A 15,237-nucleotide genomic window follows, 5' to 3' on the forward strand; every position below is an offset into this window, starting at 1 on the left:
AGATTTGTTTGTTTGGGCTTAAGTACAAACCACCACACTTTCTGCCTTCACTTCTATGCTATTTTGCAATAGTGGAGCGCCCACCTAAGTTCTTAAAATGTTTATTTAAGAAAATATAAGGGCACAGATAGATAGATAGATAGATAGATAGATAGATAGATAGATAGATAGGTAGATAATCCATGTATATCTATATAGTTAGTACATAAATTCTGTAGCAAAATCTATGTATGAAAAAGAAGTTTCCAATGAGCATACAAACCAGGGACACTTTTTCTATCATTATCATGCTTCCTTGTAAGACGGTTTTTTCTGTGAATGTTCTCTAACATGGCTCAGCAAGTTTGGCCCGTACAGCTTTATGTATGCTGCTTTCTCTATGTATTTTCCAGTTATGACTTTTCATGACTGTATAATATCATTGCTCTCTAAACACGAACTTCCAATGAACACTCCTTGACACTGGATATTCTGATGCAAAAACCATGACTCTCATACTCTACCCGGCATGCAGTGTGCCTGCCACAGCAGGTGCTCAGTACCTTTTGGGTTCAATTATAATCTGAATTTGTTTACACAAATGAAGGTCTAAGAACAGAAACATTCACAAGTTCAGTATTTCTGATAAACAATGTGAGTTTGATCTAGAAAACTATCATTCACAGGATAAAAACAATGGTTATAATTACACATAATGCCCTTCAGTTACAAGCAAATCACTTCATCTTCTTTTGAAGCACATAATTTGGAGGATAAGATGTGGAGAACATTCTAGAATTGAAGGGGAGCACCCTTTTCCTCTGCAAATGCCTTCCACTGTTTCTGGACAAGGTAACAGCACATGGCTGCAAGCCCTGAGGTGGTTAATTACTGAGTCTGACTCCTCTGGGAAGTTGCCTGGCAGCCCCAACATCACAGTTGTTACTGCTGGAAAGAGCAGGAAACGTGACCTACACACTTCTCACTTTCTCACACCCAGGTACTGCTGCAGTTATTCTTTCTGGGGTGTGTGTGTGTGTGTGTGTGTGTGTGTGTGTGTGTGTGTGTGTGTATGTGTGTGTATGTGGCATTTACCTAATATATAATCTATCTATCTATCTATCTATCTATCTATCTATCTATCTATCTATCTATGCAAATGTCCTTGTGTCTAGTTATAAACTGGAATTATAAGACACAGGTTTGTGTTTTGTATGGAAATGGTAAAACTTGTTGTATTCACTGAAGCATTTTACTGAATTAGAGATTTTCAAAGCATTGAGCATTTACTGAGCATTATTAACAAGGGTCATGCTAGAGTACCAAATTCAGTAAAACTCTCATCCCCTGAGAGTCTCCCTCACAGTGCAAAGCAAACTAGGCCAGGAACAATGAAGTCACAAAATCACATCTCATGGGCTCATACACCTTGAGTTTAAGCCCATGTCTCACCTCACACAGGCTGTCCATTTCAAATTACATTCCCCTTCCCCCTCAGAATACTACCCAGCTTTTGCTCTTTTTACAATTTATTTTGCACGTGCATATCTGTGTACATGCATGGGAAGGCCAGAGGTTCATACCAGGTGTCTTCCCAGATCGGTTTCCACTTGTTTGATTTTTGAGATAGCATCTCTCACTGAACCTAGAGCTCGCCTGTCTTAGTTACTTTTCTATTGCTGTGATAAAACACCACGACCAAGGCGACTTATAGAAAGAAGGGTTTGGTGAGGGCTTACAGTTCCAGAGGGGTAGTTCCCTCACCATCATGACCAGGAGCATGGCATCAGGCAGGCAGGCATGGAGCTGGAGCAGTCACTGAGAATTCACATCCCCAATTCAGGAACAGGAATCAAACAACACACAGGGAAGGCAGGAGGCTTTTGAAACCTTAAGTCCCTCCCCTAGTGACACACCTCCAACAAGGCCACACCTCTTAATCCTTCCCAAACAGCCACTAAGTGGGGACCAGGTATTCAAATACCAGAGACTTAGAGGGGACATTTCATTCATACACTGTTTATTTGGGCAAACCGGCCAGCCAGGGAGCCTCAGGGTTACAGACATACACCACCATGCATGGCTTTTTTACATGAGTTCTGGTGTCAAACTCAGGGCCTTGTGCTGGCACAGAAAGTCTTTTACCAGCTGAGCTCTCTCCCTAGTCTCAGCCTCTGCTCTTTAATGTTTTAAATTAACACTTCTGAATAAAATACGATTGTCTATTTCAAATTCTATTGTTTTTCTCAAAATGACACTTGGCTCTTGTTCTTTCCTTCCTGAATGGCTAGCTAAGAATCCCCAAACAGGGCAGCAAGAGCAGGCCTGACAGCCTGAGTTCGACCCCTGAGAACTGACTTCACTGACTGGGTTCTCACCTCCATGTGTGTCTCCCCTCTCCACAACATGAATAAACAAAACATGAAAAACATGAAAGAATCCCCACAGCAGAAGTTAAGTAAAGCCAGGCTGTAGTACCCTGGAAATCCATTCTGCCCACGTGTGAGTAACAGCTGGTGCCCCTGAACATTTGCTGGAAGGGCTCCAGCTGTAGCACCCCAGCTTCCACGCCTGTAACTTCAGTGAAACAAATTGCAAGAACCCCCTCACCCCAACTCTTCATTTTGTAGGAAAGGCAACCTTTTAACCTGGCCATAGATCAGACTCTCAGAAAAAATAGAATAATGGCTATGCTTCTCCTTAGAAATAAGGAGAGTTGGGTGGCGGTGGCGCACGCCTTTAATCCCAGTACTCGGGAGGCAGAGGCAGGCAGATCTCTGTGAGTTCGAGGCCAGCCTGGTCTACAGAGCGAGATCCAGGACAGGCACCAAAACTACACAGAGAAACCCTGTCTCAAAAAAAAAAAAAAAAAAAAAGAAAGAAAGAAAAGAAAGAAATAAGGAGAAGTGTTCCAGGAAGTGATAGCCTTTTCTGATCAAGGACACTAGACCCAAAAATGAATGGTGTACCACCCACTACACAGACTTTCTACCACAGACACAATAATAGTGAAGCTTAATCTCATTCCTAATAAATGTAGGTGAGAAAAGGTCTATTACAGTTTTCCTCCATCCTACACAGCTGTGTGTATGAGCCCCCTGTGGTAAGTGCACCTCATCCAGGAAGTCAGAAGGTAGAAAACTAAGAGAATAAATACATGAATCAATTTAGAACATTATAAAAACTTTCTCGAAGCAGAAGAATGTGACCCACTTCACAAAGAAACAAATTCATTATTTAAAGTTTAACAAATGCATAAGCTCCTATGTAAAATGGACAAAACCTAACAGCCAATACTTTCTTTATGCTTTCTAATAATAGGCCAGCTAAATGAAAATATCCAAACATAGACCAGAAATGTCCGTACTTGGGGCTGGGGATGCCATCCAGTGGTAGAGTGCTTGAGAGCATGTGTAAGGCCCTGGCTTGATCCCCACAACTGTAAGGAAAGGGAAGGGAAGGGAAGGGACAAGGGGAGAGGAGACAGGAAAAGGAGAGAGCTCAATACACTGAAACAGCACTGTTGCCTGGGTTTGCTGGTACATAGCTGTAATCTCAGCTCTCAGGAGACTAAAATAAGAGCATGGGTTCAAGGCTAGCCTAGGCTACACAGTGAAACCCCCTCTCAAAACAAACAAAATGGTCAAATTCTTTAAATATTCTGTTATTATCTATATTCTTGAAGTAAAAATTATCTCTAAAAGAAGTCTTTAAATTGAAAACAGAAAAATCAACAATAGAATTATCCAAAATAAGCATCGCATAAACAACTTAAAATCTGGAAACTAGCCCTGAAAAGGTCCTTTTCTAATACCCCAGGCCAGCGACATGCTTGGGAGCTCTACTTCTCATTTTCCCAGCTTCTATTTATTCAAGAAGTAGTCAGAGCAGGAAATGGGACAAGTCAAACGACCACAATCAATCTCATCACCTTCACAACATGCTGTGAATGTAATTAATCCTCTATTTATTTAGGGGACTTCACACCCCTTACAATAAGGCAGCAACTCCCTGCTGGCTTTGGTTAAGATAATTATGTTATAACAAGGATTGGGTTTCAATCATAATAGGCAGAAGAAAAGGAAATTGTACTTGAAGTTGTCAGTTTTTTAAAAGCCTTTTTTGTGACTCCATTCAGAGACTGCTCTTGACAAAGCTCTCCTTAAACAGAGAGCTTTCTGAGCAGGATAACCGCACCCGTACCACATTAATCAATGTAAGCCTCTTCCCCGAGTGAGATATTAAGACATTCAAGCACAGGAGAAACTCTCCACAAGGTACAGAATGTGGTTTACCAAACCCACTGGATCCATCACCACCCACACTCACTTGACCCGAGTTTTATGGCATAAAAATGAAAAGACCAAGGAGGTGTAGGGAAACACCATTTGCTCCCCCTGCAAATCACGGCTCCAAGAGTCTGGGGAGGCCAGAGCCACCAGCAGTGAGGAGGAGCAGGAGAAGAACCAGAAGCAAACGGAAGCCAGTCAAACCTACAAGATGGGCTGGGTCCACACACCACTCCTTAGACATAGGCACAGCATCCCCATGCCCAGACACTGCTGAAAGCTGATATCTTCCTACAAGCTTCCTAGCCACACTTTCTCCCCTAATCTCCACCATCTTAAGAAAATAGGAAGGCCCACAGTCTTGCCCAATTTATTCTCACAGTCTTCTATTTTATCACTGCATCAGCACACTGATGCCCACACTACATGTGTACACACAAGTGATAGGTGAGTTATGCTTTGAAGTTTCTGAAAATCCTCAACCACTCCTCTACAAGGCTTGGATCTGTGATGATTCCGATCCTCAGATAAGTGGTACTTCCACAGTATTTCAGTACCTTTCAAAGGCATTTTATCTCCTGGATAATCAAATGCATAAGGAATTGACTTGGGTTCACTTCCGACTAGACAACCAAAGGTAGACATTAAGTTAAAACTTAAAGAATCTTCAGTCAATAATAATGTGTCAATGTTAACTCATTAACTGACACCACAGCATTCAATGTATTATGAGAATATCGGGAAGTGATGGGGTATTTGGGAATGCTGTACTATATTTGCAGTTTTTTTTTTTTTTAGTCTAAAACTATATTAAAATAAAACATCCATTTAGGAGCTGAGATGGCTCTGGTGGAAAAGTGTCTGCTGCACCCATATAAAAAGTCAGGCAGCAGGCACTGTATCCGCAACCCCAATGCGGGGTATTGGGGAGCATATGGAGATGGTCAGATCCCCAGCCAGCTTAGCTCAACTGAGGAGCGGCAGGTTCAGCGGGAGACCTTGTCTCAAAAAATAAGGTGGTAAGCAGATATGATGGTATATGCATTTAATCTCAGTACTTTAGAGGCTGAGGCAGGTGGATTTCTGTGAGTTTGAGGCTAGCTTACTCTACACAGCAAGTTCCAGACAGCTAGGGTTACACCGAGAGACCTCATGTCAGAAAAATAAAAAATAAAATGAAATAAGGTAGAGAATGATTGAGGAATACACCAGACCCTGACCTCAGGCCTTCATATGCATATATACCCACATGCAAAATCCCTGAGCGCGCGAACACACACGCATGCACGCACACGATTATCTGAAGTAGGGTAGAATTACAAAGGAAGAAAGAATGGCAACAAAAACCCTCTCATAAACTCCTGACATCCTGATATGTGATTGTTCTGAATACACAGTTCCAGGAGCACTGGTCTCTTCACAAAGGGTTACAGGAGTCTGGAATCGTAGGAACATCTGTAATCCTGTGATTTCTTGGCACTTTGCTAGTGAAAGAAGTCTAAGGAAGAGCAGCAGTCCCCATGTTCACTACTGAACTACTGGTGATAAGGTAAAGGCCTATTAAGTAGATCCCTTCTCTCTATGACACTTCACCGGATGGACACAAGGGAGAAGATATTGGCACTGTAGAAATCCTTCCGTATGGAGATAAATCCTGCTTCCATTCAGGATGAATTTGTGGGCTTAATTAAAAATAAATAGTAAAACTAAAGAGCAACCTGACATGGCAGAATAAGCATCTCACCGGGAATGACTTCAATTCCAGGAGGTTTAATGTGCTTGAATTGTTCACAATTGCTTTTTGAAATTTCTACATGTTTGTCATTAGAAGACAATGCAAACCTCAACGTTTAACCATGTATCAGAGAAGTAACTTCTCACGCCATGCAAACTACCCAGAGTATCTATCTTCCTGTCACTTTGCAGGCCTTCATTCAGCCAGATACCCTTGGTGTTGTAAGCTTACTATAAACATCAGTGACACAGAGACCCTGTCTCTCCCTGGCTACAGCTCTGCCCTTGTGAGGTATGCATGTGTCTGGTACACTCTGGACCCTGGGTAGTATAAAGCATTCCACAAGCAACTCTCCAACCTTCTATGACCAAGGTTACTAGACAGAAGAGAGAATGGCCACTGGGTCAACCCCACTCTTCCTCTCCCAGAATTACAAACCAATGGTTCTACACCATCCGCACTACAGGAAAGAGTGTGTAAACTTGGTGCCGTGGAATGGCTATCTGGGTCCTCTGAGAGCTTCTGGAACAGCAAGGGTGAATATGGAAAGCAGCAGCCTCAGGGTCATGGCTAGAGCAGGCTGCTGCCTCATTTCTGCACAACTTGAGTCCCCCAGGCCCAGTCTCTTACAGCACCTGGGCTCCAGAGAACAATCTGCCATCTACTAAGAAACTGATTTCTACTGCCAAAGCCCAAGTGAGTTTCTGCCCCACAACCTGACTCAAACCAAGATAAGAGCGACTTCAGAAAACACTAGAGGGGTAAGAGTTTCTCATATGGCCCCATAACTAAAACGGAGGCCTGTGGTTAAGGCTCTCACACAGTAATAAAGCTATACCACAAGGATAAACTGGCCCAAATATAAGCAGTTTCAGTCTCCTTTTGCTCTTCCACTAACCACAGTAACAAGCAGGCAATGTGTGCAGCATGTTGCTCCCACATTTTTCTTGTCTCCCTGCAGTTACTTTCTCAGCCAAGAATGATTACTATTATAGTCACATGAGTACCACAGTCCCAGGCAAGCAGACAGCATTTTTACATTGCTGTTTAATTCATATCCCTTCTCTGTCTAAGTTCCTGAGACATCTTGCCCAGCTGCGATCCAAATGTTCTGGTGTTTTTCTGGATGTTCCTTAGAAGCCAAGACAGCATTTCCAAGACTGCCCTCTTCATCTCTCCCGACCTAACCTCTCCAGTATTATTAAGTCTTGTCAAAGGTACCTTCAATGGTCAGGTTCACTGACCAAGTCAGAACCTGGATCAGCTTCACTGCTCCCCTTCTCTCTGACCCTGTCCAAGTCGTTACTCTAGCCTCACCACCCCTGACTCTGAGCGCTGGCCTGCGTCCCTTCTCACTGTCACCATTAGCTTGGATCATGACATCCCCAAGCAAGTCTTCCAGCTTTGAGCCCAACCCCACCCCAGTAAGTTCCTACAGTGTGATCTGCAGATGTCACTCACACAGGTACCTTAGCTTCAGGCTCTTTGGCTGTTCCCCCTTTCAGGATGAAATGGTCACAGCTTTCATGGGGCCTCCAGCCACATCTCCCTCTGTCCTATGCCCATACTGTGATGCAGCCACAAGTTTGTGAGACCTCAGGTTGACCGTGTGCCTTTTCCACTGTCTGACGCCCTACTTTCTTCCTCACTTCCACCTGGTTTTCTGACACAGGGTCTTACCACATAGCCCAGGCTAGCCTCAAACTCTCCACCCTTCTGCCCCAGGCCCCCAAGTGCTAGCTACTGTCTGAGGTCTGTGCCACTATTTTTAACCCTCTCCCCCGCCCCCCCCCCCCCGAACTAAACACACAGGAGACAGGAGCTCTACTACTGCATTACATCCCAGCCTTTGACTAACTGTCATCAATCCTTATGATCTTAACTAAGTGTTTTTGTGTTTTAATCCATTTTCTGTTGCTATTACAGAATACCTCAGACTGAGAATTTGAGGTTTATTTTGGCTCCCAGTTCAAGAAGTCTAAAATCACTACAGCTGCTTATCTTCTAAAGAGAACCATACATTAGATGACGGAATATCAGAAGAAAATGGGCCTGGGCAGAGGAGGGAAAGAGATGAAGAAGCCAACCCATTTTATAACAACCTGCTCTACAGAGAACCAATCCAGTACTGTGAAAGTCAATACTGCCTCTCCGGCTAATCAGTTCTGAAGGCCCCATAGCTTCTCAACACTCTAGACATGTCTTACTTGTTCACCAGAGCATTCCCAACACCTGTCATAGCGTCTGCCCTATCTCAGGGTTCACCAAGGTTAAGGCTACAATATTCTATTAGATAGTAAGAACTAATGCTGCACCTCAGCATGAGTCAACCCACCCCCTCCTGCTGCAGATATGCCAGCAATAAGAGTGGCAAAGGAAGCCTCTTCCTCTGCAGCAACCAGGGGCACACCTTGATTTAAGTCCACTTAAAGCTGAGTCGAGGGCATCTCATCCTCAAGAGAAGGCTTTAGGAAAAATTGTTTCCTTCCATAGACATGTGGCTTCAGTATCTTTGGGGTCATAAGACTGCTTTTGAGGAAAAAGTATACTAAAAAGGAGCAAGAATTTAAATGTTCCAAGAGTATTAGTAAACTACCAGCTCAATGTAAACAGGTCCAGCATTTCAAGCACACATAAGCTGCCATGTGGGTGCTGGGAATTGAACCTGGGTCCTCTGGAAGAGCAGTCAGTGCTCTTAACGCTGAGCCATCTCTCTCCAGGCCTCAAGCACACATTTTTAAATTCTTTTTCTGCACAACTACCTACCTTGAAAACAAAATGCTATACTAGATGAGTTAGAGAGTTAGCTGAGAGGCAGGAGGCTTGCTTTGCATGTGTAGAGACAAAGGTATAATTTCCAGCACCACTCAAAACCCAACAAACCCCACTATATTAGAGAGAGGACATGATTCAATGCTTCAGTTATAGGCTCACATAGTTATACTGAAGACTGTCAGGATTTTATTCAGACTTAAAAGTACCACATTTTTTATATGCAGAAGAACAAAAATAATGCCTTATCTGTCCCCTTGTCATTTCAAAATGTACTGTGAATTAAAGTCACATAGTTTTAAGCCAGGTGTGTGGAGCATGCCTGCAATCCCTGTATCCAGGAAGCTGAAGAAAAGGATCCTGGGGCTACCTAAAATCCTGTTTCAAACCAGTGAAACCCAAACAAAACAAAACCCATTCAGTTTACTGTCAATTCTTTTCCATGAGTACACACATCTCCTTTTACAGAGAGGAGTTTCTATTTAAAGAAACAAAACTTCATTATAAAGAGAAAAGATTTATTGAATACTATGAAGTGTAAAATGGGTTGCAAATGGGTATGTGCAATGTATTTCCACTAGTTTAAGAATGAATAGGGAGCCAGGTGTGGCAGTGCATGCCTTCAGTCCAAGCACTTGGAAGGCAGAGGCAGGGGGGTCTCTGAGTTCTAGGCCAGCTGGTTTAGAGTGAGTTCCAGGACAGCCAGGGCTACACAGAGAAATCCTACCTTGAAAAGCAGACAGACAGACAGACAGACAGACAGGAAATTGCTGGAGGAAGTATTAAAATACTAATACTGACTGCATTAGAGGGAGTGAAGAAACAACTTTCTTAGGTCACATGGCCAAGGAAAAATAGAGCCAGAATACATTAGACTTCACTCTTACCCACCTTACATTACATAAAGGGTGGAAACTGATAAATTCTCAGCGGACAGAACTACAACAGCTACTAATAATGGAAGGCCACCATGAAAGAATCAGAGGTAGAAAGAAATCCAGTACTGAACATAACTGAAAATTTCAACAAAATAAGCTATAACTGATGGACAGCTTTTTAAAAATTATGTTTTATTTATTTATTGTGAGTGTTTGTGCATGGACATGTGTGGAGGTCAAATGACAACATACAGGAGTCGCTTCTCTCTTCCACTATGGTCCCAGGGACCAAACCCAGGTTGTTGGGTTTGGCAGCAAGTGCCTTTACCTACTGAGCCATCTCCCAAACCTGCGGCTTTTAAAAGTGCTACATTAAAGAAGTTTTTTGGTTTATGTGTATGGGTGTTTTGTCTGTGTACTGCATGTGTGCAATGCCTGCGGAGGCCAGAAAAGGGCACCACATTCCCCTGGACCTGAAGTTACAGACAGTTGTGATGCGCCTTGGGGGTGCTAGGAACTGAATCCCAGTCCTCTGAAAGAGCAACCAATGCTCTTAACTGCTGAGCCATCTCACCAGCCCCAGAGCTACATTTTTTGACAATGAAAAATTTCTCCTTCAACTAACAGGGCCCATTTAATTCAATTGAATTTGCTGTGCACACAAGAAAGTATGTAGACCCAGATGAGTGTTCTCTCACAGGGTCCTTGAAGTTTTAGTGGAGATGAGGGCTTAGATCATCCCACTAGGGGAAGGCAGGAGATGTGCAGAACGATTTCTCAAGCTCTATGGGAGCATCTACGAACAAAACAAATGGTTCATTAAACCCCTTTCCTCCAGGAACAGTTCCCAGAGGGAGCAGTTTTTCTTCGGGCTCTCTTCTACAGCCATGAGTAAAGACAACTGGTTGTAACATGTGGCTTATCTGGGAGAGGAACTGAACCCACAGGGCAGGATACTGTGGCAGACCTATCTGTTACCATGACTGCAAGCCAAACCTCAGCAGTCCTCATGCTGCCACGCAGGGGATGTATTGAACAGCAGGCACCACACTGCAAAGTCCAGTGCCATGTACACCGAAGGAAACAAGGAAGCTTAGTTTGTTTTCCCCACAGACCCATAATTCCTAATAAGAATCCAAGGCTCCATGTTCCACAAGAAGCAGATAGCACAGAAGCAAAACACCCTCATGAGGTGAACCTTACATTGTTGCCATAGCTTCACTGATTCAATATAAGAAGAACAGCATTTCAATAAATTTTTGCCAAAGTAAATGTCTGACTGGAAAAATGGGATGCTGTTTTTGTGCAGGTTTCATACTGTCTGGTACTTCCAATAAAATGTTATATTTTATTATTCCTATCAAAAACATCAAATATAGACGAAAGAAAATACAAACTATTGTAAACATAAAAACATGGTGGTTTAACTATACAATATAAGACAGCAAAAGATGAAGAAAAAATAGTTAAGAGGCTGCCGTAGTTAGAGGTGAGAAGGTTGTAAGCCATCAGAAAATCCATCTAAGCTGTGCTTGTAAAACCAAGGATGAAATTAGAAAGTTTAATAAAAATCAGATGAGTGAAGAAATGTATTATTTCAAAGGAGGAGGAAAATAGCTGGGCTATCATTTATCACAGTAAAACAACACAGGGAGGAAAAGAAAAGCTAGGCTCAAATTGCTGAAGTCGAAGAAGCAAAGTAGTTTATAAAACACTTGAGTCTCTGCAAGCTCTCACCTTTCCTACCCTACTACACTATCCTTTTACAAACAGAAAAAACAAACAAACAAATCACCACCACCAGAAAAGTCCATTACTGAGAACCTAGGAGTTCTGCTGTTTCCCATTATTTAAAACAAGTTTAAAAAAACAAAACAAAACTTTAAGAATAAGCCTGGTGACCCCACAGCAACTTGCACACTTACATCTGTCTATGGAACACAATGAGGTCTTCTCAGTATTTAATAAGGAATGTCACAAGATGGGAGAAGAACTTGCGTGAAAATGGGATCCTGGCACAAACCCTGATAATCATTACATGTTTATAAAATCCCTGCTCTCAGAAAACAAAACAACCCACACAGAGAGACCGTTTCAATTTAATTATATTATGAAAACAAAAGTCACAACAGGAAATGGCTGTGGAGTATCTGATAAGCTCAATTAGCATGAGAACACAATAAAGTGATGGCCTACCATGATGACCTCAGGGGTTAAAGAGTCAATTTTCCATCTGGCAAAATCTAGATTTCCAACACAGACGCTGACTCCACATGCTGTACAGTATCAGGTGTTGTCTGGAGCAATCCTGAGCATCCTCCAGCCAACAGGTAGTCAGGGAGCTTTCCCACTGCACTCTAATGTAATTGTTTCCTCGTGAACAGAAATAAGAAATAAATTCCGTATCACGGTTCATTCAAAGAGGTGTTAAAAGGCAATCAGAGCAGTAACTGAAGCCTCTTGCTTCTTTCCCTTCTAGGTCAGCACTGACACACACTGTTCTACAGCACCCGGAATCGTTCCAATCAGGAGCTCTGTAAGTCTCAACAAACAGCCCCGTGCTACTCAAGTGGACCACTGGCTGTGCCTGACGAGTAGATCTATCTACTCAAGTCCTTCCCGATATACAGACGCACCGCTTTCAACATTAACAGTCAGCTGACTATGCTTCCCTGAATGAATGAGGCAATGCTATATGGTTTTACAAATCAAGACAATTTCACTGAGCAAGTGCTGGAGCCTATCTGTGAGTGTTCAGACGCTTCAATACCTATGCTGCAAGTTTGACTTTCTTATACTTTGAAACACACACTCGGTAAGTCAGGGGTCAGCGGACAAAGGCACAGCTCTTGTCTGCGTTAGATTTAAATCTTGTGACTTTTACACATGTATGTCAGTGCATATGTATGCACACACAGCCCCACCACAGGATAGGTCTAAGAACCTGGTCTTGAGATTTCCATTCGGAGGAGGGTAGCAATTCTGTGTGCACACTGTTAGGGTTTGAATCCAGGGGGCCCCACAGTCTCATCTGTCTGAGCACTTGTCAAGGTTAACGGAGCACCTGGAAACTATGGAGCCTTTGGAACTGCATAGCTTTTGGACACAAGCTACTAGGAGTTGCCCTTTGAGAGCTACAGCCTGGCCCCACTTTCTCTTCATCTGGTAAGACATGAGAAGCCATGCGGCAAGTCCACACCACCCTGACCCCAGCCACCAAGCCTTCCTGCCATGTACCTCTAAACCAGTGGTTCTCAACCTTCCTAATGCATGTGACCCCAACCATAAAATTATTTTCATTGCTACTTCATAACTGGAATTTTGCTACTGTTACTGTAATGTAAATATATGTGTTTTCTGATGGTCTTAGGCAACCCCTGTGAAAGGGTCGTTTAACCCCTATATGGGTTGAGAACCACTGCTCTAAACTCTGAACAGAATGAATCATCCTTCTTTTTAGTTGTTCCTGTCAGATATTCTGCTATTGTAACACACACACACCGAAAATCATATTTGTGTGTGTGTGTATCAAACCCATATCTTCTAATCAAATTTTATTCACCTACACCTACCTCCCTAAACAATTCACCAAGCTGTCTATCTTAATGAAGCCTACCCTCCTCCCTCCCTCCCTCCCTCCCTCCCTCTCTGAGACAAGTCTTTCTATGTAGCCCAGGTGAGTCCCAAATGCCCCTGCTTAAAACCCAGCTGTTTCTAAAGTGTTTCATAGCTATATGGGTTTCTCTTACATTAAAAGTTACTCTCCAGGTATTTCATCTTCTCCCTCCCAGGTAAGTGGTGTTTTACAAACACAAGCATGTACAACTGCCCAGGGACACAAAACTTACTTGGCCTTCTGAATCCATACACAGTAGTCTGAGATGTAGAGATCATTCAAAATGTACACTGGGTCATTTTCCTGAAAGATTTTGTGAACATCCAGGAGACACTTTAAAACTGCACTCTTACCTGAAGAAAAATTTTAAAACATCCAGTCAACCTTAAGGGGAAAAAAAAATCTGATTTCTTAACTAAGAAATTAAGATCCTGAGAGGTAACGTATTTTAAACAGCTCAGAGTTTTAATAGTTTCTTAAAAATATTTTAACTAATGAACCATCTCTCTGGCCCCTTCCTTTTTATTTCTGAAACAGTCCTACTAGTTACCTAGTCTGTCTTCGCACTTACGATCCGCCTGCCTCTCCACTGAGAAGCTGGGATTACAGGCCTGCATTGCCGCCTGGTTTGGAAGTGCATTTTAAAAGAAAGAACTTGTGTTTTTAAGTGGTGGTGCCCAATACCTAGAAGAGGGGGGGACATTAGCAGGTTCCACTTTCGACAACCTGAAGCAGATGCACAGTGTGGAGATCACTCAGCTTCTTTCCCTGTTGCTTCTTGAACTCCACACAAAATTTCCATCCTTTCCCCTTGGAAATGTCTTACTCCCACCCTCTCTCCATGGCCAACACAGTCCGCATCCTTTCACATATCCATCACCTCATGTGTAGAGTCAAGAATTCTTCCCCATCTTTGGTTCTAGACTCTCCAACTGGTCACTCATTTTGTGTTGTGCTGTCTGTCTCCCTCCCTGCATGTGCTCCCAAGGTTCTCTAACATGTTCCTCCTCTTTTCCACTTGACATAGCCCAGGTCCCTTCGCAAACCCATGTCGCATTACTAAACCCTGCAAAGGGGAAGAAAGGGAAGCCAGGTGATCCTCCCTGTAACCTCCCCTGCTCACTTCACAGGAGAGCCCCATGCAAGAGAGCTTGGGGAAATGGGAGTTCTAAGTTCTCTTCAAAAGCTGTGTTTCAACAAGCCTTACCAAAACTAGTTTCATGGAATTCTATGTCATAGCATGGTAAAAGACAACCAGACTGGTGACAGCTGACAATCTTAAAGAAGCACATGAAAATTGCCCTCCCTCCGACCTGCTATTGTCATTGGAGGCCCTGTTTGGTTTCTCAAGCTAGCAGCCAGCTTCCCCAGGGCAAGCCCAGCATCACAGCTGGGCTGTTCACATGCAGGTGGCTAGCTGGGGTTTAACATCTCTTTTGTACTGAATGCTCTTCCTGTTCTGTCCTCAGCTACTTATTCAGCAGCTATCCACAAAAGAAAAGACTAGTCCTCTTCTAGGCTGTCACATGACCAGAGACCAGAAGCTTACAGGGACTCACAGTCCCTGCCTCCTGTGGGGCTTTTACCCAGTTGTGGTCTTGTCATACATCCTATGAGCATAAAAAAGCTGTGTAGGCCTAAAGCTAAGACAATTATTTTGGCTCAAAGGCACTGCAGGAAAGTGACCATTTTTCAAGCAGTTCGCTGCCTGCTCCAGAGTATCAAAAACAAAGGTACTTTTGCACAATAACCACGGTAACTATTTTCACTGCAGGAAGGAACTAGCAGTTGTCCCCAGGATGTCAAATGGCCCCAAACTCAGAGATTCTCTAGGACTGATTGGCTGGATAAGCCAACCCTATCCATGTAAGAATGTTCTCCCTGAATCTAGGGTCTCCTACTCACTCATGAAGGCACTAGAAACTAGTGTCCCAAGATAATAAATGACAAAAGCCATGGATGTTTTAC

The 15,237-nt window shown here is 43.1% G+C and overlaps 1 protein-coding gene across 1 annotated transcript in view; it reads right to left on the reverse strand.

Annotated features, from left to right (window-relative positions):
• Shq1 (SHQ1, H/ACA ribonucleoprotein assembly factor) overlaps nucleotides 1-15,237 on the reverse strand; it is a 107,461-nt gene that overhangs the window by 31,484 nt on the left and 60,740 nt on the right. Inside the window, exon 10 of the mRNA XM_059258285.1 lies at nucleotides 13,502-13,617. Coding sequence (XP_059114268.1) covers nucleotides 13,502-13,617 — 116 coding nt within the window. The remainder of the gene's footprint in view (nucleotides 1-13,501; nucleotides 13,618-15,237) is intronic.

The sequence above is a fragment of the Peromyscus eremicus genome, chromosome 3, assembly GCF_949786415.1.
Source record: "Peromyscus eremicus chromosome 3, PerEre_H2_v1, whole genome shotgun sequence".
NCBI lineage: Eukaryota > Metazoa > Chordata > Mammalia > Rodentia > Cricetidae > Peromyscus > Peromyscus eremicus.